The 24,790-nt window shown below is 38.7% G+C and overlaps 1 protein-coding gene across 1 annotated transcript; it reads right to left on the bottom strand.

Moving 5' to 3' along the window:
* Positions 1-521: 521 nt before the first annotated feature.
* Positions 522-23,929, bottom strand: clcn6 (chloride channel 6). Its single transcript, XM_041798410.1, has 23 exons — positions 23,850-23,929; positions 20,072-20,131; positions 19,871-19,936; positions 19,210-19,275; positions 19,057-19,123; positions 18,681-18,787; positions 18,384-18,510; positions 16,473-16,540; positions 13,501-13,559; positions 13,252-13,384; positions 12,379-12,492; positions 12,109-12,275; positions 11,897-12,008; positions 11,239-11,368; positions 10,050-10,203; positions 8,177-8,333; positions 7,952-8,058; positions 6,766-6,952; positions 6,253-6,413; positions 4,510-4,666; positions 4,233-4,340; positions 2,709-2,834; positions 522-1,749 (listed from the first exon to the last, which is right to left on the bottom strand). Exons 1-23 carry the CDS (start codon positions 23,922-23,924, stop codon positions 1,669-1,671), a joined length of 2,589 nt encoding a protein of 862 aa, XP_041654344.1. The 5' UTR covers positions 23,925-23,929; the 3' UTR covers positions 522-1,668.
* Positions 23,930-24,790: the final 861 nt, after the last annotated feature.

Raw genomic sequence — 24,790 nt, 5'->3', positions numbered from 1 at the left:
GGAAAGGAAACCTTTGACAGAGGTATTTCACTTTGGTCACCACTTCAAAAAGCATAATCCAGTTTAAACAGCCTTACTTTTACAGATTACGAGGGTGTATAATCTAAAATATTACAGCCATAATTTAGCTGATAGTTAAAGGGGACATATTATGCAAAAATCACTTTTTCTGGCTTTTCTAACAAAAATATGTCCACAGTCCCCTCAAGTACTAGAAAAATCCATTCCCTTCCCCCTATCTTTCGCCACCTTTCAAAAAATGTGTGCTGAAACAAGCCGTTTTCAGATTTTCCCCTCATGATGTCATGTGGGGCGTTAGCCCCGCCCCCAGGTTAGGTTGGCCCTCCCCTCTTGCAAGAAAGTTCTGCCCTCCTCTCCTGATCTTGGAGCCACATCCATTGAGCCACATCCATTTCCTCTGAGGGGCGGAGTCAGGGGCAGAGTCAAACAGCTCAGAAAGACTTAAAGCCACAGACACAGAAACAGCTCGTTCTGAGCAGGGCTGAAACAGAGGGGTTTTTAGGCATGCAAACATCCAGTACTGGAGTGTTTTTTCAGCAGCAAACTTCACAGGCATATTTTAGGGACCTCTGAGACCGATATAAACTTGGCTTGAAAGGGTAAAATATGTCCCCTTTAAAGAATATAGTGTTTAAATAGCACAAAATCTGCAAAACGAGCGACAAATGCGATGTTTACTCACAGTAATACCACTAAAAGTACTGTTTTTATAAGCCTGTTATTCTGCTGACATGAGATTTTTAAATCTTTTATCCTGCAAATTGCATTTTCTAATGCAAAGTGTCACATAATTCACAATCACTGTAGGAAATGCAGATATCAGGGTTATTTCTCAAACTTAAACATCAGTAAAATTCTGTTTAAAATCAAACAAAGTCAGCTACTACCCCTCTAAAGTCAGAAACCTGCACAATTTCAAGATGCGCTGTTTGCTTTTTCTTTTTTCCTTTAAATTCTCACCAGTCTGTACCTCTTTATTTCTCAGATTTGTTTCCATCTTCTAGCTTCTTTCTGCTGATCTTTATTGGAAGTGTTTGTGTAGTAAATGTGGCTGTAACCAACAGAAACAGCAGCCAGTAAGGTCACCTCATCTCTTTGTATCGCTGAATAAACTGTTCCAGGTGAGTCAAAGTTTGACCTTTATCTGTGCAAATAACCAGAGAGGAAAATGTAGAGCAGATCCAAAGTTGAATGGAGGTGATTCATGTTAGAGCACATTCACTCTAGGCCTGGATGATATGGCCCTTAATTCATATCATGGTATTTTTTGCCCTTTTCAGTCAGAGTCTTTCCTCCCGGTCTCACTCTACTCATGTGAGGCCTGGGTGGTCGGAGACCCTGGTTAGACTCGTTTGTGGAAACTTCTTTCAGCACATCTTTGAGGATAAAGATAGTACAGTAACATGTAGCTCCACGGGATTAACTGTATCTGCACCAGTATTATATTTAGGCTAAAAAAGGCTAAAAACAAGACTTTAGTGAAATAGAACTGAAAGGTTTCCTTTCCTTAAGAACTGTGATCAATACTGACCACAGAGAATGTGTGTAGTTGTTAATGTGCAGTTTGGTTTGGGAATGCCTACATGCTGACGGGACAGGACGGGACGGGACAGAGGACACAGTCCAATGTGACAGGTAGTTGTGGGGTCAGATGGTGATGTAGTGCTGTCGTAGTTTGGCCATCAGGAACTCGTGGGTTAAATTATGTCTCGTGATGATTCCGACAATCTGAAAGAGAAGGTGGATGACAAAAAGGTTTTAATCAGTTGTTAGAAATGACTGAAAAAAGCTGATGCTAAAGTAAAATCCTTTGCATATGTTTTAGGCATGTAGGGCGCTAAGGATTCACCATGGGGGACAACATGCCACAACCCAGGGCTGGAGTGGGGGTCGGCCAGAGTCAAGCTAGAAACATGCCAAAACAGGTGTTGCTCAGCCAAGAGATGGCATCTCTTCTGTCTGGGCCTTTTCACCCATGGTAATACACCTGGGGACTCCAATTGGTTACCAGTCCTTTGAGATCAGGGGCTGGTGGCAACCCTCCTACCCACCTGGATGCTACCCTAGGCTGCGCTTACTCACCACATCCAACCCTAACTCTGCTCTAAAGGTGTGGACTTGTTTTTTTTTTCAACAGATTATTTTTCCATTCCCCTGGTAATATGCAAGGACATCCAGAGCATGACAAGGGTTGTGTCAGTCCTTCCTACCAGATGGTTTCCTCAGACAGGCTTACTTGCCACATCTACAGCTTCTTTTAGACTCAATTTTTAGCCCAAACATGTATAAAAGTCCTTTAACAGAAATATCCTTTAACAAAAATTTTTATGTTTTCAAGCATATGGTATCTCACTGGAAAAAAATTTATGGGTCCATTGACAGTAGATTATACAGTAAATGAGCCGATGTTTGCATGTCTTTCCAAAAAATGTCTTCTTGACAGCAGCAGTGAGCAGCAGAAGGTAAGCTAGCATTTACTAGCCCCTGGGTTTACTTTAGCTCCACCTATTCATCCAAATATGGTCACTTCTGGTCCAAATTAAACCATTAGTTTAACCTAAGGCTTCACAACAGCCGTCTATTTAGCCAAAGGAAGATGCTACAGCTACTTTACACCACAATTTAGGCTTTTTAGGTTTCATTGCACGTCCACTTCTTTGTTTTGATTTGTTTCCATCTCTACTTACTTCTCCGACAGCATTTACCACCGGTAGATGTCTGAGGCCCATCGTCCTGAAGAGGTTAAACACCTGGGATATACGGGTGTTTGGTGACACTGTGTAGGGGCACGGGTTCATGTAGGGGGTGACGTCCTGGGAACAAAACAAGCAGCGAGTTTATTCATGAACTCAGGACACTGATTTATACATATAAAAAACACAGTGGAACTTTTTTAGATACATTTTTTAACTTTATTATGAAGATGATAGTCATCCGATTTGAGGGCTACAGTCTCTATACAGAGGTAAATACCTGCTGTTCTATCAGGCACATATAGATAGGATAAGGACTAATGATAAGTGCAGTTGGATAAAATGTCCTGCAATTTAGAGTCAAATAAAAATAATTGCAATCTCCATCTGCCTGGTGTTAGGGATAAATAACAATGGTGTTATATGGTGCTGAAGAGGTTACAGTATACAGGCCATTAATTTGGTACAAAGATATATGACTCCAATTCCAAAAAGTTGGGGCGCTGTGTTAAATGTAAATAAAAATAGAAGTCAGTGATTGTCAAATCTCATAAACAGCATATCAGATGTTGAAACTGAGACATTATACCATATCGGGAAAAATATTAGCTTATCTTGAATTTGAATTTGAATTTGTAGCAATGGCACTGACAGTCTGTTAACGTCTGGGAAGTAAGGAGACCAGTTGCTGGAGTTTTGGGAGAGGAATGTTGTCCCATTCTTGTCTGATGCAGGCTCCTAGCTGCTTCACAGACTTGGGTTTTCTTTGCTGGGCCAGTTCAGGACCTGGATTCTTCTCCTGTGAAGCCATGCTGTTGTGATGGATGGGGTACGTGGTTTAGCATTGCCTCGCTGAAAGAGACGTTGTCTGGATGAGAGCATATGTTGCTCTTAAACCGCTCTCTACTTTTCAGCTGATATTGCCTTTCCAGATGTGTAAGCTGCTGACCTCATGTAACCTTGGAAAGCATATAGATTTGCCAGACTCTGTCTCTGTCATCAGGCAAATCTAGCTTCCTCTTCCTTCTTCATCCTGTTCAGATCAAACAGTGTAATTTAAGGAGAACCAGGTGGTCTCATTCTCTTTTGAAATGCTCCTTAATTCCCGATCATGTCACTGACATGTTCATGAACCTAATTAGTTACAAAATTCCCCTCCAGCTGTTTTTTATTAGTACCAATAATGTACTTTTGCAGCCTCTTGTTGTCCTGTCCCTACTTTTTTGAGATGTGTTGCTGCCACCAAATTCAAATTGAGATATTTTCCATGAAAAAGTAAAATGTCTCAGTTTTTACATCTGATATGTTATTTATGTTCTATCATGAATAAATTATGGGTTTATGAGATTTGACAATCATTAATTTCTGTTTAATTGCTAATTTACGGTGTCCCAACTTTTTTGGTATTGGGGTTTTCGGTTTGTCAGGTAAGATATTTTGTGTCATTGCTGTTAAACACATACAGAGACCAAAAAAAACAAAATCTGCTTGTGAAAGTGTTTGAACGTTGAGTCTTACCACTATCATGCGGGGGTTGAGCAGGGCGAGATCCAGGTCGTGGATGTCGGGGTATCGTGGGTAATCTTCTGTCATCTCTGTGAAGGATAACCTGGGCTGGGTGGCGCTCTGTGAAGGACGATATTTAAAGAGATATTGTTATGCTGACATATGACAGGGTTCTTTAGTCACAAATACCACTAGTGGTTTGGTTAGGATTAAGGTAAGGTTAGTGGTTTAGGTCGGAGTAACTGGCCAAGGATGTGAAAGTCTTTCTGTGTGTATGCATGGGACTGACCGACTGGCTCTCGGAGTAGCAGACCCCTCTGATGAGCAGGTTGACCAGCTGTGAGCGCAGGATGAGGCCGTGGAACGTGAGCGGTCTGAAGCGCTCCTCCATGGTCCACTCTTCACTGGGAGACTGGTCGGGGTAAAGGTTTGGGTACGGAGCGTGTCTGCAGGTGGAGAGGAGGTCAAAGGTGAAGCTGCAACAGTCAAGACTGTAAATCTGCTGTCACATGTGTTTAAAAACCCACACTAACATGACATTAACCATGTAGTGGTCTTTTCTGTTCCATCCTTTCGTTTCACATTGTGGAACAGTGATACTCAACCCTGCTCAACCAAAGAGCCAAATTGTTGAAAAATATCTTTGCAAGAGCCACAATCTAAGCTAAGAAAAGCAACAAAAACGGGTTAAAGAGGTAAAAAAAAGAAGTTAAAGGTGGCAAAAATGGTCAGAAAGTGGCAAAAATGTGGCAAAAATGGGTGAAAAGTGTCTAAAATGGGCAAAAAGCATCAAAGAGATGCAATAATGTGAATAGAAAAGTGGCAGCTACTGGCAAAAGGCAGCTTAAAAGGGCAAAAGTGGCAATGACAAAAAAGGGAAAGAACTCGAAATAGCAAAAAGCAGGATAAAAGAGGCAAAAATGGGCAAAATGTGGCAAAAACGAGTGGCAAAGATGGGTTTGTAGCTGTAAAACTCATTAAAAGTGGCAAAAAATTGATAGAAGGTGCAAAAAAATGGCAAACAGGGGAAATGGAAATATACAGAAAAAAATTAAAGTTTAAATATAAAGCCAACTGTATAAGTGTAGGAAACAGACTCATTTATGTGACCTGCAAGGGATAATTTGTGAGGTCAGAGCTTCCCTTTTTTAAGGTTTTCCGGTTGAATAATATTTCAAATTAAGACATAAAAGAGCCACATGTTGAGTATTACTGCTGTAGAACCACACTGTTAAGTTGATTCAGGGTCTGTGCTGCCCTCTGCTGTACACTGATGTGCACTATATGCTCTATTCACTGATGTTTTTGCTGTATAAAAATCTTCCTTTTCCATGTAAAACAATCAAATAATAATCTCTGCAGACTTTCTGTACCAACTCAGGCTGTTGGTGACCAAAATTGTCCCATTAAAACCACAAACTGCCATTTAGCCATTTCTGGCAAGAAGAGAAACTGCATATTTTTTCCTGGTTTCCTGTAGGGGCACTATTATAAGAATTTATCAAAATCTTTACATTTAACAAACAACAATGATGCATAATTTTTTTTATTATTAACATATTCAACGCTGTGATAATCCCCTTTAAAGAAATTCAATTTGCATACAGTATATGAAAAGTATTTCATTTTTTGTGCTTTTATAGTTAAAATATTGAGGTTTTTTACATTTAAACTGGTGTTTAAAGGGTTACATTTTTAAAAATGTATTGTGTATGATATTTATGGTCAGGTCAGATCATGATTAGAAGTTGGGTGCAAAATAAGTTAAAAAATATGGATACATGTTAATTTTTAGTGTCATTTACATATGCTGTCATTTATGGAGGGGTAAATTAGTTTCCCAAACTGGAGAGTGAGGTCTTTAAATTATTTTTTCTCTCTAATAGTTTTAAGAAAACCTGAATATCTTCATTAACAGTAGAAAAAAACAAAAGCAGGTAGCCAGAACTCATATTTATGCAGCCGTGTCGAGCAGATTGCTAAAAAACTAACGAACTAACCAAGTGGTCATCAAAGCAGCTCTGTGTCCTACCTCCTCTCCAGCATCTGCTGCAGCAGGTCCTCTCCCTCCTCTGCCGGCTCTGCAGCAGTGTTCTGCTCATCACAGACATTCCTCAGCTCGCTGGACGGGTACGACTTCATGGACTGGCAGCGCCGCCGCTGTTCTCCTGCTCGAGACATCACGCTGGATTTCTATGAGAAACAGAGATTTGATCAATTTAGCTCTGTGTGGTGGTGAGGAAAGAGTAAATAAGATATAAAAAGTCTTTTTTTCCATCAAGAAGACTTCTTTGAAACAGTGATTGTGATTAACTGTCCGATTAAACTACACTAACTGCAAACTTCTACCTCCATCCACTGGTTCTACTGCTGCATGTCTCTACAAAATAATAGTTTATCTGGTCATGATGGAAGTAAAGAGGGAAAAACAAATGAGGAAAACTCCCACATACAATCAGTATGAAGCTAAGGAGCAAACAGCTGGAATTATATAGATACTGAACACATTAAGAGATTTGAAAATCTAAAAAATCAAAAGACAAACCTTAAATCTGATGTTGTTGCTGACCAGGATGTTCCCCTTCATGAAGTCTCGCTCATTCTGTCGGTTCTCTGTGACCACAGGGAAGGCGTGGTAGACCGTAGTGCGCAGGATGCTGACCAGAGATTGGACCCTGGTGTGGGGGTACACATAGGTCAGGTTGGGCTCCATGATGTCACTGGCTGTTAACCTGGGGAGAACCAGAAAAATAACATGAACACACTCCTGTTTATTTTCTTTATCTGCATCTTACTCTCCTCTCTGATTCTGCATCTCTTTCTTCTCTCTTTCTCCCTGCATCTTCCTCTTCTCTCTGTCTGCATCTTCCTGTTATGTCTTTCTGCACCTTTCTCATCTTAACCTGCATCTCCCTCTTCTTTATTCTGCATCTTCTCTTTTTTCTGCAACCCTCTCTTCTCTCTCTGTATCTTCCGCTTCTCTTATCTGCATCTCCTCCTATCTTTTTGCATATTTCTCTTCCTTTTTCTGTTTCCTATTCTCTTTTTCAGCATCTTTCTCTTTTTTCTGCACCCCCTTCCTCTGTCTTTCTGCATCTCTTTCTTATCTTGATCTGCATCTCCCTCCTCACTCTTTTTTCTGCATCTTGCTCCTGTCTTTTTCTTTTTCTGCATCTTGCCCTTCTCTCTTTTTATATTCCTCCCAGCTATTGCTGCATCTCCCTCCTCTTTCTTTCTGCATCCTCCTCTTCACGAACCTGCATCTTTCTTTCTTTCTGCATCTTCCTCTTCACAAACCTGCATCCACTTCTTCTACTGTTTGCATCTCCCTCTTTCTCCTGTATTTTTCCCTACTCTTTTTCAGCATCTTTCTCTTCTCTTTTGCTGCATCTTCTCCTTTCTTCTCTTTCTCCCTCTTCTGTCTTTCTGTACCAGCAAAAAAAAAAAAAAAAAAAAAACATCCCACAATTATCCTTTCCCTATGGCACCAATATGCTTATCTTTCAACTATAAAACTTTCTATAATAAAAAAACATGCAAATGAGCTAAAAAAGAAAACATAGAAAGACAAAAAAAGAAGAGATGCCACAATAATAAAATTAAATTATACATGTGCACACATAAAATAGTAAATGTGAATTTTATTAGGTGCCGTGCATTATAAATCACTGATACATCCTATATCTTAAGCAGGATTTCTCTGAAACTGTTATTTAAATAAGAAATCGTACTTGTCCATTTCGACCTCAGTCTCCCACTCCAGCAGAGGGACTCCTCTCAGCTGGATGTGGATGTCATAGATCCCTTTGTTAAAGAAATCTCCAGTCCACTTTGCAACCTTACAAAACAAACACACAAAAAAAACATTTAAATATAAACCAAAGAGACAAACATCTCAATATCACTTTAAATATAAAATATGCAAACTGCACTCAATTAGAACATGAAAGTTTTACCATGAGAGTGATCATGATGGGAAGCCCGTACGTGATTTCATTGGTCGATTCAATGAGGATGACGGTCAAACTAATGGTCATTCTGACCACGCCCCCGAGGAAGGAGGCGGCTCCGATGAGGGCGAAGGTCCCGGCATAGATGTCCATCCCCAGTTTCCTACCGGAGGACAGACACAGAAGTACTAATGTCAGCGATGAAAAAGGAAGAGGAGGAGGGGAACGGTGGGGAAAATGTGTGACATGAAGTGAATAAAGACTCGAGTCAACAGATTATCTTTGAGCTAACAGTCATTACTGTCAGCTGAGAGGAGCTCAAAGCCTGGTTGGGACAGCAGGAGAAGGAAACCGTCCGGTCAGCAGATTCCAACCTGCAGGACAGACAGGGATTCGACCAGGCTCTTACTTAAGGGGTCACTTTTGGGTTTCTTTATCAGTGGGGCATTAATGGTTCTGTTGTTGGATAGCTCATTCTTCTACATGTCTAACTGATTCATATGTCCACCAGCCATTCTTAATAAGACATTTGTTCCTGAAACACTCTTCTGCAGTTTTTAAGATCTGTAACCCCCAGATAGTGTCTAAGGACCCCCACTTTGGGAACCACTGGTCTAAAGCCCCACACACTCAGCGGGCCCCACTGTGAGTCCTGAACATAAAACTACCAGACTGTCTACTTCAGTGGTTCCCAACCTGGAGCCCAGGGGCCCCTAGGGGGGGTGTCAAAGATCTCAGGAGGGGTGCAGGGCTCTGTCTGCTCTGACGTTGTCAGAATTAGATGTTCATAAAAAAAAAAAAAAATCGTGATTAGCTGTGAAAAGGAGCCAACCTAAGAGATTAAAACATCAGGAGAATCAGTTGTTTTCAGATAAAAAAGGTCAAAATTTGGGTGGAAAGAAAAATCCTAATTTTTTAGATTAAAAAGTCTTATAATTACAACATTTCAGAGCTTCAAAAGTCGGCAAATTACGAGAAAAAAATAAATAAAAATTAGAATTTAAAAAGTCTTAAATTAAAAAAAAAGAAGCTCAAAAATTTCAATTTTTTAAAATCATAATTTTACAACAGTGTAAAGTCAAAAAATTTACAAGAAACCAAATTGAAAACAGTGTTCAGATTTTGACTTTTGCTTTATAATCTCAAAAATTATAATCTAGGGTTCAGGCATATTTCCCGCTTTTAAAGTCATAAAAATGTCTTTTTTCTTATAAATTAACTTTTTAACCTGAAAATGTTTTTTCCTTTAAATGAGCTTTTCCTTTTTCCAAGAGTGGCCATAACTCACTGTTGTACTAATGGATATATTGGACACAGATCTTTAGTCCGTATAGGCCTGTTATGTTGGGATTTTGTCAGTGAGGTCCAAGGGGGGCTGAGCTTTCTTAGATGCAAGTGGGGGGAGGGGGCTAAGGAATAAAGGTTGAGAACCACTGGTGTACTTCCCTGTCCTCTCTCAGCTCTGCCTAACTCGGCCTCTCTTTGCATTGAAGACCACTGCTGTTCTTTGCAATAAAAAATGTGCATATATCTGAACTAGTAACGGCTAAAATTAGTGAGCAAATTTTGAATATGAGATGTTAAAAAAATCCAGTATTGTTAAAACATGCCATCAAAATTATTGGTTAAAATGTCTGCATGAGGAGCAGAGATGCATCTTATTAATTTCTGAAATCTGCAGAAATACTGATAAAATTAGACAGGACTGATGTTGATTAATCATGCTAAAACACTTTGTCCCAGGTATATTAGAGGGCCAAGTATGTTGGAGGCGTCACAAGGTTTTCTATATTATTACCACTGAATATTGTGGACAGCCATGCTTTGGTCTTTTGTAAATGTGGAGTAAATTTGTAAATGTGGAGCACATTTTTCTTACACTTTGAGGATGTTGGCGACCAGACGTCCAAAAGCGGCTCCACAGAGCAGAGAGGGGACAAACAGTCCACTGGGTACAGACACACCGTACGTCCAACAAGCCAACAGGAAGTAGAGCAGGAAGAACAATGACAGGGTCACAGGGCTGAAGGTACCTGAAGGGCAGAGCAAGAGAAAGGTGTACATGTGGGGTGTGTTAAAAACATACACCTGAAAAAGAGAGACAAAAAGGTAAAAGCATTCCTGGTTTAAGGACAGTCCAATCTTTTGACTTCTCTAAAGCTCATATACGATTCTACATATAACTGAAATATGCAGAGAATAATGATAGATTTGCAGAGTGCATTTCTCAACTTAAATCATGCAAAACATAATCTTAAACCATACAAAAGCTGAAGTTTTGACAGTGCTGCTCTCAAAATGACTTATTTTCCAAAACAGAGAAAAAATCCTTTTTTTTTAAAAAAGATAAATGCAATAGTAGCATTATTATTGCATGCATTTATGCATGCATCCTTGTAAATATTTCGAGTACTACTGGAAGCAAAAATCATTGCAGCATTTAAGGCAATAATCTGATTGCACAGCCTGATGTCACAATTGTGATTGTGATTAATCATGCAGCACTAGCTGCAAATTCAGAGTAAAGGTCTTTGCACTCTAAGTTAAATATACACACATTACAAAGAAACACAGCCTTATGTTGTGATTAATTTGTTTGCATACTAACTCCAAAACTTTTTCCTGTCAGTTTTCATTCAACAGGTTAGAGTGGTTGCATTTTTCTGCATCATGCAGAGGGTTGAGCTTTTAGAGCAGTGGCTGCAGCTCCCCTTCTCGCTCTCTCTCTCTCTCTCTGTGGATTTCAACTATGGAACATCACAGATTAAGAATTCATTTCCATTCACCACATAAAGCTAAAAAGACTGAACTGGAAGGATGTGTTCTAAATTTCCAACTTGGCAGAGCGCTGTGATGCACAAATGTGCAAAAACCTGAAACTCTGGCGGTCTCTGTCAGGACGGATGGACCCTGTATTAACTTTTCAACAAATGAAAAGCACATATTCATTGTCAACGCTTTTAGTCTTGTACTGCAAATTTTCACAATAAATAGAAAAAAATGCATCCCAAAAACAGACTTTAAGACCTTCAGATCTGTTTCTAATGTGTGCTTTGTTCTCATCTCACCATCCTGGTGGAAGAGCTGGTGAATTGCAGCCTCCTGTGGGTTAAAGAACAGCGTAGCCATGTCGTTGTAGGTCTTATTGGTGCAGAAGAACTGTCGGATGGTTGAGTTGATGTCTTCAATTCCTGACAGCTGCAGACAAAAATAGAAATCAATAAGATATTGAAAATTAAATCAGGAAATCTTCTGGGAGGACTGCATCTTCAACATGGGGTGATTCAAGTCAGATTTAACACAACATGGAAGATTTAAATTATTACCATTCACCCTTAAACCAAAGGTCTCAGAAATATATATTCATATTTTTTAAAAGATTTATTTTGGGCATTTTTGTGCCTTTATTTGATAGAGGAGGACAGTGGATAGAGTCGGAAACAGGGACAAGAGTGGGGGAGAGACATACGGTAAAGGGCCTCAGGCCAGATTTGAACCAGGGCCGTCCACGTACATGGGGAGTGCCTTAAACCACTAGGCCACCTGAGCCCCACAGAAATATTCTTTTAAATTAATTTCATGTTTTCAGTTGGTCTAGATAAATCTTTGTTTATTAGCTCCTTACATGTGAATCTAGATGAATTATCTGCCATTTATAAAATTTGTCCAAATGTATTTTTTAAAGCTAAAACCTGCATTTCTTTCCATTAAACATTGGATTCTTACTGTCGTGTTATGGGTCATGGGTGAAGACAGTTCACGACACTCGCCCAACAGCAGCGACGCTGCAAATATCACCAATGTCGTCACCATGGAAACGAGCAAACTCTCAAGGACTCTGGAAAAATTTAGAACGAGAGAAATCATTTTTTTAACTAAGTGCCAATGAAATCCAAACTGATGGTTAAAACGGTCTTTAACCGCCAGGTAGAACTCACCGGATAAACTTGGCCTTTGGATGAATGTGTTTGATTCGATACTTGGACAGCCCCTTGTTCATGCAGTTGAAGAGCGCCCCCAGCAGGCCGCCCACCACCCCCATCAGGACAAAGAAGGCCAGATCCACTGCAGTCCACAGGTGGCAGTTCTTATCTCCATCTGGACACTGGTTAGAGTTTAGTAAAAAAATATTTACGCTGTTTGCTATTTGGTGATTAAATAAATCCAGAAAATACAGAAATGAGACAGATTTAGGGATTATTTTTTACTTTAAACTCTCCAAAGTTGAGCAGACCGGGCAGCTGGAAGGAGCCCCACTTGTTGTAGTTGATCCCAGAACGGAAGAAGTTGAGGGTGAAAGTGGCCGACATGGAGCAGAAGAGCTGGAGAAGAAGAGGAAGGCACAGACTTAGTCTGGAGCTGTGGGTTTGTATTCCACAGAAAATTAAAGTACATGTCTGACATATTAAAGCTGGTGGCGGCTCACAGATCGTGATATCATCTAGCATGTAATCCACCAGATTTATACGGGTTCTTCGTCAGATGTGGTTATGGGTGCAACTTTCTCCCAGTGGCAAAACATTAATGGTTGTTTGTGAAAGTATTCACCTTCAATTTAGCCTATTCTTTTTAATACGATGACTACAGCTGGCCAATTGGAGGGTCAGGGATTCAATCACAAGCCCCTGCAGGTGCATGCCAGTGAGTCCTGGTCAAAATGCTAACCCCAATTTGCTCTTGCTCCTGTGTTTGTGGCGGGGCATAACAGACATACAGAACATTTTTGGAACAGGTTTGTTTTTGTTTTTTTTTTTCATTAAAATAAGTGACCGACAATCAGAGCTGCGCCTGCTGCTCCCTCCTCTCTCTCTCTCTCTCCTCGCACTGAAATCTCACTTTAAAAAACATGATTTGTCAGGGTTCCTTCAATCTTCCTTTGAAAAATGCCTTACTTGCAGCCTAAAAGAGGGCAATGAACACTTGATCTAGATCTCCCTGTTTTATTGCCCTAAAATGTCAACCTAATAGAGGCTTATTTAACTATACATAGGCTCACGTGAGTCAAAAGGATTCATCTTCTGAGTGTAAAGAATAAATATCAGAATGTCACGTTTCAGTTCTCTTTGCATCAGGTGACGTACCACTTTCCAGGTGAGCGCCTGGTTCCAGAAAGACGAGCCCTCCTCCAGACTGAACAGAGTTCCTCCAATAGGAGCACCGAAGGCAGCAGCGACTCCAGCAGCAGCACCCGCAGACACAAAGTCACGCTTGTCCCTGAATCAAACAAAACACACGTAAAGAGCCATGGCTGATGATATCCGCATCATGTTTTGACTCTGAGAGCAGCAGCGTGAAGTGTTTTATTGATCACAACAGAGATTCGGCCATACCTGTCACTGCGGAAGTAAGGGAAATCAAACTTGATCCTCCTAAAGGTGATGCTCTGAAACTGAAATAGGAAAACACGACCGATGAGACCGTGAGATAGACCAGAGGACCCCAGACTTTTCAGCCTGTGACCCCCAAAATAAGAGCACCAGAAATCAGGGACCCCCACCGTACCTGGAGGTGGTTAAAGCCCCTTGTACATCTTTACATTTTAGGATGTTTTTGTGCACATTACTTATGTTTAACCTAGGGGTGTCCAAACTTTTTTGACCAGGGCCACATAAAGACAAATATCTGGCTGTCTGGACCACTTTGTTATTCCTCACTTTTAGTAAAACCAGTCCAATGTAGGTTAACATATGCTTGATCACTGAATAAAACAGCCCATATTGGAACTTCCATTGATGGCTGATAAGACAAATAGCCAGTAGTTGTTAGGTCCTCTACGGGGCCCTGCATGGACCCGACTACCACTGGATCCACCCCTGGCCAGGATGAGAGGGGAGGCGTTTGTGCTGGAAGATGATCAGTGTGATATGCTTTGTGAATTAAAATACTCAATTTTGTTGTCCAATATGTGAACACGTGTGTTTTAATGATAACTCTAAAGAACATTCTAGGGCAGTGTTACTCAACATGTGGCTCTTTTGTGATGATTTGTGGGTCTTTTATGTCTTAATTTGAAATATTATTCCCCCAGAAAACCTTAAAAAAGGGACTCTTTGACCTCAGAATTTATCCATTGCAGGTCACATTGATCAGTTTGTTTCCCACACTTATAAAGTAGGCTTTAATTGTCAAACTTAATTGTCAACCATATTTTTTGTCTGTATGTTTCCATTGCCCTTATTTGCAATTTTGCCCCTTATTTCAATTTTTTGCAACTTTAAATCCATTTTTGACGCTTTTCCTCTATTTAAGCTGCCATTTTACAATTAAATGGCACTTTTTCCCATTTATTGCAACTTTTTGCTGTTTTTTGCCCATTTTAATCACTTTTCACCCTTTTCTTTCCATTTTATGCCAATCACGCCCCTTTTCACTCATTTTTGCCATCTGTAACTCACTTTATTTGTCACTTCTCACCCATTTTAGACACTTTCTCCACATTTTGGCCACTTTTTGCTGATTTTTTTGCCATTTTATATCAATTTCAACAATGTCAATTGTCAATTTTCACCCATTTCTGATACTTTTTGCTTCCTTTTCCCCATTTTAGTAACCATTCATACATTTTTGCTATATGTTTGCTGCTTTTTGACCATTTTTCCACCTTTAACTCATTTCTTGCCACTTTCTCCCCATTTTTTTGCCCCTTTATACCAATTTTTGACACTTTTTGCCATTTTAGTCACTTTTTACTCATTTGAACTGTGTTTTCTGCTCCTTGACCATTTGAGTCACTCTTCACTTGTTTTTCCTGTGTGTTTTCTGCTTCTTGTCCATTTGAGTCACTTCTTACCCATTTTTGCCATTTTCTCCCTATTTTTGCAAATTTTCAGCAAGTTGTTTGCCATTTTATTCCAACTTGCCCCGTTTCACCCATTTTTGCCACTTTTGCAGCTTTTTGAGCATTTTTGCTACCTTGAACTTATTTTTATTGCCACTTTAACCCTTTTTGACATGTTTCACCACTTAGGTTGTGGCTCTTGCAAAGGTATTTTTCAACAGTTTGGCTCTTTGTTGAGTAACACTGTTCTAGAGAATTAAATTATAAGGGGACCCTTTTTATATTCAGCTCATACTTTCAAACTTAAATTAATTCTTCTAACTAAGGTATGGCTGTTACCCTGGTTGTAAATATCTGCAGAAAATTTCATATCTGCTCAGACAAATAATCATATTTTTCAGCCATTATCCTCTGACATCGATACTGTCCCTATCATATTGTATATCCCTACAATAAAGTTCAGTTCTTCTAAAAACTATCCATCTGAGCAGAGAGAGTCCTTGCTGATTGTAAACATGAAATATTTCAGGAAGACAGTTTTTCAGGAAGTCAAAGCGCCTGGAGTCTTTAAATGCTGACAACATGAAGTCAGAGCTGCTCTTAAAAACAGGAACATGACCCTACATTAGAGGGAGATTATAATATCTAAAGGAAAGTCTGTTTAAGGTTAGGTTCGCTTTAAAGAAACATTACTGTCATTAGCATGCTGTGGTGAGATCTTCTATACGTAAAGTTTGTTCATTTCAGGTTTTTTTTTTTGTTTCGTTTCATTCTGGGAAAACGTGAAAACAATCAGGATTAACTAAAACAGAATCGCGTGCATTTTAGTTTATGATCTCACTGCTAGCAATGCTACGTTCAACCCTCAATTCAGAGTGATGAAAATGCCTATAAATACACATGTGATGAAGAGAGAGATTACTAACAGAACCACAATGAAAAAAGAGCCAAATCAAAACTAAAAAGATCAGATTCATATGATTAGTTTTGTTCACAGGTTTATAAAATCAAAAAGATTATCATTCATTCAATGATGCATTATAAGATTTATAATCTGGCTTTAGTTTTTGTTTAGTTCCTTAGCTTGGCCCTAAACTCTACTTTAAACTAACCAACCCAACATTTAGTTTTCCATTTTTGATGCTTGGGTAGCTTTTAGAAAGAGAAGAGTGAAGACTTAAGGAACATTTCCAGAACTTCTCAGCTGTTATTGCTCACTTGCACTGATTTTAAAGGTCTACTTATCTTTTTGTATTTTTAAATCTCAATGTCATATTGCTGCTAGTCTTTACTTAATGTATGTTATGTCTGGAAATTAGTCTTTTATTTTTCATTCATTTCATTCTGCTATCGTGGTTGTATACTTCATGTGAAAAACTAAAATAAGGACCATTTTATTATCATCATTATCATAATTTTCATCAATTTAAAATCCAAACTTATATTCATTTTGAAATACATTTATGTGATCTAGTTAAAGCATTATCATCCATTTAATTCAGTCCAGGTGTGTTTGTGGCGTACCTGAGGAAGACCAGCTCCCACGATGGCGCCGCTGTGAATCATCGGACCTTCTTTTCCCACGAACAGACCTGAGAGGAAACCCAACGCTTAATGTCTTGAATCTAGGGGTGGACCTACAGCTGGGCTGATTATCTGTTTCATTGTTTTAATTTAACAACTGCAGATCTAATCAGTCAATTAAAAAGTGCTCCTCTTTAGCTCTCTGTGAGTTGTGTCTTTGCCTGGCTGTTTTTACAACCCATAGTCTTACCTAACATCCCCAAAACACTATCTGATTGGCTAGATGTCACATGAGAACAGTAACAGCCGATCAGCACTGACACTGCTATGTAATATTTAGTTTGAAGTGTTTCAATTTTCATCATCCTCTACTACAGGTAAGGGTTTATGTATTACATTCCGTTTATTTTCACCTTTAGAGGTGAGAGTTTATAGTTTGCAGCTGTGGTGAGTAAGTCCCATGTAGTCGTGTCAACAATGTTAACTGCAGAGGATGTAAAGGTTGTGAACGTAACATTTAAATCACTGAGATGTACCAATGATTTTACTGTAAATGCATAGGGGTTTAAATAATTGTTTATTATTCTCACAAACTACAAATGATCTGCATCGATATCAGCCCTGAAAATAGATACCTGCCAACACTGCATCTTGCTGTGATGCTAAGAATAACCTGACAAAATGTACAAATCTTTTTGCACAATGCGAAAGGGTTGCTGCACATTTTTAAAAATCAGATTTTAGACCTTTAAAGACCTGGTAAAGTGACAATAAATCTGTATTTATGTTTTTTTTGTATGACAGGTCACTGGGTTATGAATCCCCAGGCCAAATTTCAGTCAGATAAAATATCTCTAAGTTTATAAAATGAAGCTTCAAAATCATGAAAAATTAGACAGTAAAATCTGCTCCATGCTGTGGGCGTGTCTGTTAAATGTGCTGAAGCCACACCCACTCCCAAGAAATATGATCCTTGTGGCTACCCGATCCGTCCCGCAAACCCGATTTGTACTACGCATGTGCAAACACGCTTCTACATCCGCTCGGCGGCCTATCGAAGCTAGGTTAGGTTTAGCATTTTAATTTCCACTGGTTAGATTTAGGGGTAGCTCATGGGGGTAGGTTTTTATTTTAAGTAATTAGCTTCCTAGACTTAGGTTTAGTATTTATATTCCAATGGTTAGGGTTAGGGTTAGAATTAATTTATGTAGACGCGGATGTAGACGCGTTTGCACATGTGCAGTACAAATGGGGTTTCCGGGACAGATCAGGTAGGGACAATCCTTTCAGATTTTAAAAAATGCTACATTCTGATTGGATGAAAGCACTCACTATAAGCCTGCCCCCTGACCTTACAGTGACCTCATGATCAGATCAGTTGCCTGGCTCTGTGCCGGAGAAGAGACTAAGTCTGTTCCGTCTCAAATCTCTGTTCTGATGCTTTACATGATCCATAGACTACTGTGGCTGATAGATTTGGTAAATTTACCTCATAATGAACAAAAAAACAGCATTTAACTGACTGTTAACTTTCAATAAAGGCAGTGACATCAGCTAACAACAGACTGGACTGAGATGAACTGCTCTGTGATTTTAGATTGTAGTGTTAGAGGGGCGGGGCCATTCCCTGCTGTGGCCTCATGACATTATGAGCCCACATATTAGCCCCGCCCACATTAAACCCAGCCAGGAAAGAGGTGAAAAACGTTCTAACGTCACATGCGCATCTCAGATTTTTCACGTTTACAGCAACCATGGTCCAACAGATCTAGAGCGTTAAGCCACAAATTTGGGACTTCACTTTACAGGGTCTTTAAAGTCAGGATGAGGAAGAGGAGAGTAATCCTATCGCTCCAGCCACTTAAATTCCAGAACATTTTATTGTGAAGGACTCCTAAGGTATTTTTTTACCTCCAGCCACACTGAAGAGAACTCCAGAAGCTTTGCAGAGAAAAGTCCTTAGCCGTACGATTCCTGGGATTTTTACTCCATTCAGGTAGCTTTTGATTTCTGGGATCCCCGATCCTGCAGCTACAGGCTGGATGTGAAGAAATAAAAGCATGTTAGCACCATCATCCTTCAGTTTTTCAGGTTATATTGAGAAATGCACTGAATAAAAAGTTTCTTAAAGAAACAGGGGTTCAGAAGGTTTAGATATCAAATAAACACAGAGAATGATGTAAACTGGGATTATCTCAGTGGTCTTACCTCTACGAGGACGAGCACACTGGCGATGAAGATGAAGGTCATGTTGAAGGACAGGAGCTCAAGCAGAGAGAGAGCGAGGCAGCCTTTATCGCTGCACTTCTCTATAGCTGGAAACATTCAGTTAAGGTGGAATAACCAATTCAAATCTAGTTATTATCCTGATTATATCTTTAACTTCACACTGGATTAAACTGAGATATCAGAGGTATATTTCTCAGAGTAGCCTGATGATTCTCAGAGGAAAACTCTCTGAAACCGTCTAATGCCACCATCACAGACAGTAAAATTGACACAGTGCTAAATTGTATGTAATGAGAACCCTAGAAAAGGGTTGGTTAGGAATAGATTAATCTTTAATCTGCCTGTTAAAGGATACAATCACCAACCAGAGAAAATTTGATTTTGGTGAAGAGACGAACGAAGAAATCCACAAAAAGGCCGACCTGAAAGAAACATGAGAAGATCATCAGAATCACATGACTGCAAAGAACCTGTTGGCACAACAACACTGGCGTTAAATAACACTCACCAGGCCGACCGTGACTCCGATAGCAAACACCATCAGCCACCGCACCGCTTCATACTTCCTGGCTTTCTGTTGGCAAAGGAAAAAAAAGGTCTTATGGAAATTATAAAACTGTAAAATTAAAGTATAAAATTACCATTTTACTGTCATTAAAGCTTTCAAAGTGAATGTGATTCATGTGTCATGTCACAACACGACTAGTCAGGTATGGCGGATTCAACTTTATCTCAAATGTTGTAAATTCCAAGATGCCAGCTCACGACGTCATTCCAAACCCCGCTGATGTTGGAATTCCAACCTTTAACTGGAAGTGTGTTCTATTTGGATGTGGAACATCAAGATTAATAGGCTAGATGCTGATTTAAAACTATAGAAGGGGCCTTTTTTCAGCCCTTAAAGTTATCCACAGAAACCCTGAAATACGTCACAGATTGCTCGTCAAAGATTCCTCCAAACAACAGCTTAGTAACTGCTTCATTGTGAATGCTGCAGACAGAGACCCAAATGTGCATCCTGTATGCTTCTGCCATTTAAGATCAATAGAAAGATGATCAGCATGTGAGATTAATTTTGTAAAAGGTTTGATGAAATTGAAGAAATACTCTGAATTGTCATGGGCCTGCTCAGTGATCCACATCTGACTGTAGAAAAACTCTTCTCTGACCTTGTTGTCCATCCCCTCCAGGACCTCCACGTAGGGCTCGTTGATACAGCGGTCATAATCCAAACTCTGGAAAAGCCAAAATAAACACTGTGTTACTCTCACCAAGGCCAAACATACACTGATCGTAATGTTTTAACCAGACAGAGTGAAAACATCAATATGGACTGGAAACACCTTCTCTAAACTGTTATAGTTTCTCACCTCGTAGTCTTTTCTGGGTAAGATCTCATCTTCTTCATCTCTGATCTCACCGAGGATGGTCTGAGGAGGAAGAGGAACAAAAACAGCAAACTCTGTTTGAAATTCAATATGATTAAAGATTACTTTAGCTTAAAAAACACCTTTAAAGAGAAGGCTCAAAGCTTTAAATCAGCCTCAAGCATTATTTTAGTGTAAATTCAGCTGATCTACCAACAACACTTCAGTTTAATCCAACCAAACAGAGTCTGGTGGAGCTGGACGTTCTATAAAAGGGTGAATTTACAATTAACAGTTATAAAACAAGTAGAGAATTAAAGTCAAATGTGGTGAAAGAAAAGCTTATGATGAAACATTACAAACATGCTAAGAAAGGGAATTAATCCCAGTAAAAACAGGAGAAGCTGGGGCACTGGTGGCCTCGTGGTTGTGTCTAACCAGATTTGGTTCCGGCCTGTGGTTTCTTTCTCCCACATACAGCTGCCAACTCTGCATTTCCCCTGTTTCTGACTCTATTATTCCTCACCCTGTTCTGTCTCTCTAATAGAGGCATGAAATCTTAGAAGAAAAGAAAAGAAATGAAAAGAAAAGAAGAAAGAAAAGAAAAGAAAAAGAAGAGAAAAGAAAAGAAAAAAGAAAAGAGAAAAAAAGGAGAGAAAAGAAAAGAAAAAAGAAAAGAGAAAAAAGGAAAGAAAAAAGAAAAGAAAAGAAAAGAAAAGAAAAAAGAAAAAGAAGAGAAAAGAAAAGAAAAAAGAAAAGACAAAAGAAAAGAAAAGAGAAAAGAAAAGAAATGAAAAGAAATGAAATGAAAAGAAAAGAAAAAGAAGAGAAAAGAAAAAAGAAAAAGAAGAGAAAAGAAAAGAAAAGAAAAGAAAAGAAAAAAGAAAAAGAAGAGAAAAGAAGAGAAAAGAAAAAAGAAAAAGAAGAGAAAAGAAAAGAAAAGAAAAGAAAAGAAAAAAGAAAAAGAAGAGAAAAGAAAAGAAAAAAGAAAAGAGAAAAGAAAAGAAAAGAAAAGAAAAGAAAAGAAAAGAAAAAGAAGAGAAAAGAAAAGAAAAGAAAAGAAAAAAGAAAAGAAAAGAAAAAAGAAAAAGAAGAGAAAAGAAAAGAAAAAAGAAAAGAGAAAAGAAAAGAGAAAAGAAAAGAAAAGAAAAGAAAAGTAGAGGGATACCTTTAAGGCTTTTAAGTTCAGTTTGAAAATATTAAAATCATGAAGTAATATCATCTTGTGGTGAGGTTATGGTGTAAAATATTGCCTTTAATCCACAGCTGCCACTTTAAAAATCTTTATTCAAATTAAAAATCAATGTCAAAGTTGCACCCAAACTGAATGAGAAAATGTATTAATATTAAAACATATAAATAATGTGAGTAGTGTAGAGTAGTGCTAGATCAGCAGAGGTTTGAACAGAGATTATTTTAAAGGATACCAGAATAATAAACACGTTACAGTTTAGCTATTTAAATCTATTTAGCTTGGTTATCATTTTTATAAGCTTAATTTAATGTTGACAGATGATAAAAAACAGAACTTTAATTGAACTAAACAGAGTCTGATGGACGACAGCTTGGTTAAAGGGAAATAGGTATCGCTCTGCTGTTTAACACAGAGAAGATATGTGGAGTATGCATGCTGGGTTAAAGCGAGGATTACAACAGAGGATGGTTTATGTAAACGGTGTAAAGTAAAAGAAACTGAGCCCTGTGGATTATATTACTGCATAATACCATTACATTAGCCTAAAAAGTGAATTATCTATGTCTGCTGATATTTACAACAGGTATTTTGACTTTAAAAATCCACCTGTATCAGCTCTAGATATTGGTCATACAAACAAAGAAGTTAGAGGAGCTTTAGTCCCAGAAGGCCTGAGTCAGCAGAAGTCTTCTTCTTTATTCATCCTCATTTCTTACATTTTAAAGTGATTTAAAGATGGACATCTGTTAATTTGTTCATCCTAAAACTTAAAATAGTGTTTTGATGTCGATCTCAGAAGAGTAGAGAACTGCACTGAAAGCTTCTCTTGGCAGAAACTATATATTTGCTGACCAGCTTTGGCATGAGTTAGATTTACCAACTGGCTCCACTGATAGTGAACAAGTATCAGCTCACTTTATGGAGTTCACTCATTGGGCCTGGATGTCTGTTCGTTATACGTTTGTCTCTCTGATTGGAATGAAATCAACTGACAGCGATCTGTGTGGGAATAATTGTCTTTTAAGCCATGCTGCCACTCTCACTATTGTATTTTACATCATTCAGAAACTGGTAACTACCCCACCAACAAACTAAAGCTAGAGCCAGGGGTAGATGATAGAGAGAGTGATGAACAGCCAACCTTCAACTATTATCCAAAGCAAAGATTCTCAATGTAAACCAAAAACAAGAACAATGTTGTTAAAAAGGCAAAGAGGGCTACTGCTTTGTCTACAGGTGGGGCAAAATCAACACAAATCTGAAATTCTTTACACAAGCTTTAAAGGTTTTTTTTTTTTTTTTGAGTTTGAGTTTTTTTTCAGTTGTGTGCAGTATAGTGAACTAACTGCTTAAAGACATGGGAAGGTCTAAATTGCAAGATTTTCACAAAGGAGTTTGGTTTGTGGACTTAGGCCAGGGGTGTCTAAACTGCACATACCACATACAGAAATATATAAGGAAGGTGGGGCCACTTTAATATATCTCACCTTGACATTACAGTTAGTAAAACTAATCTAATGTTGGTTAAGATATGCTCAGTGATTGGCTATGCTAAAATGGCTTGTTGGTGGCTGACAAGACAAATGGCCAATCATTTTAAGGATGTTGGGGAGGCCACTCAGATTTCAGGGGGCCCTGGTCAGCGCTGTCTAACACTGGCCTCGCCCCAGAGCATCACTGGTTCTGCTGTAATCCATTAGGGCATTATAGGTGAAGATAGCTTTAATATTTTGGTTGCCAATATTTTTTCTATTTATAGTGCTGTCTCAATTTAGTCCTGAAAAACAGCTAAAACTCCTTGTCAAAATGTTTGTTTACAGTATTAGCATGGTAGCACTGCATTGTTTCGAAACTAAGAAGAGTCATAGAGTGTTGCACAAGCTTCCTACTCTATTGAGGGTCCCTGGGCCAGAGTTTGGATATCCCTGACTTAGGCTATCTGAACATAAAGAAAAATATTATTATAGTAAAACATCAGTCTAAGCATTATTGCCCTTTCAGTTATTTAAACGTCAGCTTCAATTTAAACTCAGCCAACTGATAATGTACTTTGGCAACACTTGGGTTTAATCAACGTAGACGTGGACTTGGTAGCCTGTCAATGAGTAATTACACCTCTAAGGGTCTGGTGCATAAAACAAATAGAGAAGATCTTAAATTTTCACGCCGAATGAAAGGAAGGACTCTGACAGACCGCAAAGCTGTAAATCTTTTTCAAAAGGTAAATTGTTTTTAATATAAAGAAGGGGAATACCTGACTTGCAAGAGTTTTAAACGGGATTTGGTTGCAGGACTTTGGCTCTATGAGCAAGAGGAAAAAGAGCAAGCACTTCAAACCTACAGCCAAGTTACCATCTACATATCATTGCCCTTGCAGCATAGTCGGCCCTGTTGCATGATATCTCGTCTCAAAATTATTGTGTTTCTTGCAAATAGATAAAAACAGGGCAAAGTCAGTGAGCAGTAGCAGCAGGGTGGAGCGAGCAGAGCTAAAACAGCAAACTGAGAAGAGATTTTCAGCCGAATATCTCAAATTAAAATCATTAAAACATCCCCGTTTTTTCCTTTTATGATAATGAAATTTACCAGCTCTTCTGGTGTCCGTGTCTCCCCTTCTCTGCAGCAACATTGGCAACAAAAACAGTTTCCACAACACGCCATCTTCGTTGTTGTGTCACGCTACGTTCATGGGCCGTGGTAAAAATGTCAGTTTTAAAAAGACCAGAATTTCTGGACGAGTGTGAAATAACTGTTTTCAACATTACGCGTGTCATTGCGTTTTAAATAAACTAAGAGATACTAATTCAAGCGATATCTTATATCTGTTTAATTTAAGAGGAGACGTTCGGAACTTCGTCAATTTTGTTAAAAGTTTCTCATATTTCCCAATGCATATAAACGTAGCATAATCGGCACTCCCACAGAGTCATGCGACGCCAAAGTCGGAAGTTTGTCTCAAGGGATTAAAACTGCGTCGTATTTACGCAAAGCACACTGTCGCGACTCCATTGTACTTCTAAACGCATACATTTTGGTTTCAGTGCCCATATTTACTTAGTTTTAATCGTGGCGGTCTAATTAGTCTCCAATTTAATTCACAAGTTATCCTTTTTTTCCAGTCTGCCGAAATATGAACACAATACTAAAACAAAGCATTTTAGAAAATAAAAACTAAATAACACTAACAAGCTATCAGCAAGAACTAATAACTAAACTGAAATTTTAAACAAAAAGAAAACTAAACTGAAAATGTAAACTGATGAAAAAAACAAAATGTTTAAAATTCGATGGGAAAACAACTGCTCAAATAAAATACATCAGTGAAAAGCCAAATCGAGAACAATTAATGGATTTTTAATATAGTTATATCGCGCAATTCTGATTCCCATTAAATACCGAATAGGCATTTTTATGCTGCTTTCATGGCCCTTTGAGAAAAGCGAAAACCGAATAGTCAGTCATACTACTGTTTATTTTTGGGTTTTAGAATATAACATGTGTCCTTTCTCATGAATAAAATATATAAC

The sequence above is a fragment of the Cheilinus undulatus genome, linkage group 11, assembly GCF_018320785.1.
Source record: "Cheilinus undulatus linkage group 11, ASM1832078v1, whole genome shotgun sequence".
In the NCBI taxonomy this organism is placed as follows: Eukaryota; Metazoa; Chordata; class Actinopteri; order Labriformes; family Labridae; genus Cheilinus; species Cheilinus undulatus.
Note: the sequence above shows the minus strand (reverse complement) of the source record. Positions and strands in the feature narration are given on the sequence as shown.

Excerpts from the sequence above, each read along its gene's own strand:
- clcn6 (XM_041798410.1), bottom strand. The coding sequence starts at position 23,924 with ATGGCGTGTTGTGGAAACTGTTTTTGTTGCCAATGTTGCTGCAGAGAA. Across the intron at positions 19,124-19,209 it reads TCGGAGTCACGGTCGGCCTG|GTCGGCCTTTTTGTGGATTT; the intron begins GTGAGTGTTATT and ends TGTTTCTTTCAG. Across the intron at positions 12,493-13,251 it reads AGGCGCTCACCTGGAAAGTG|CTCTTCTGCTCCATGTCGGC; the intron begins GTACGTCACCTG and ends CTTCTTCTCCAG.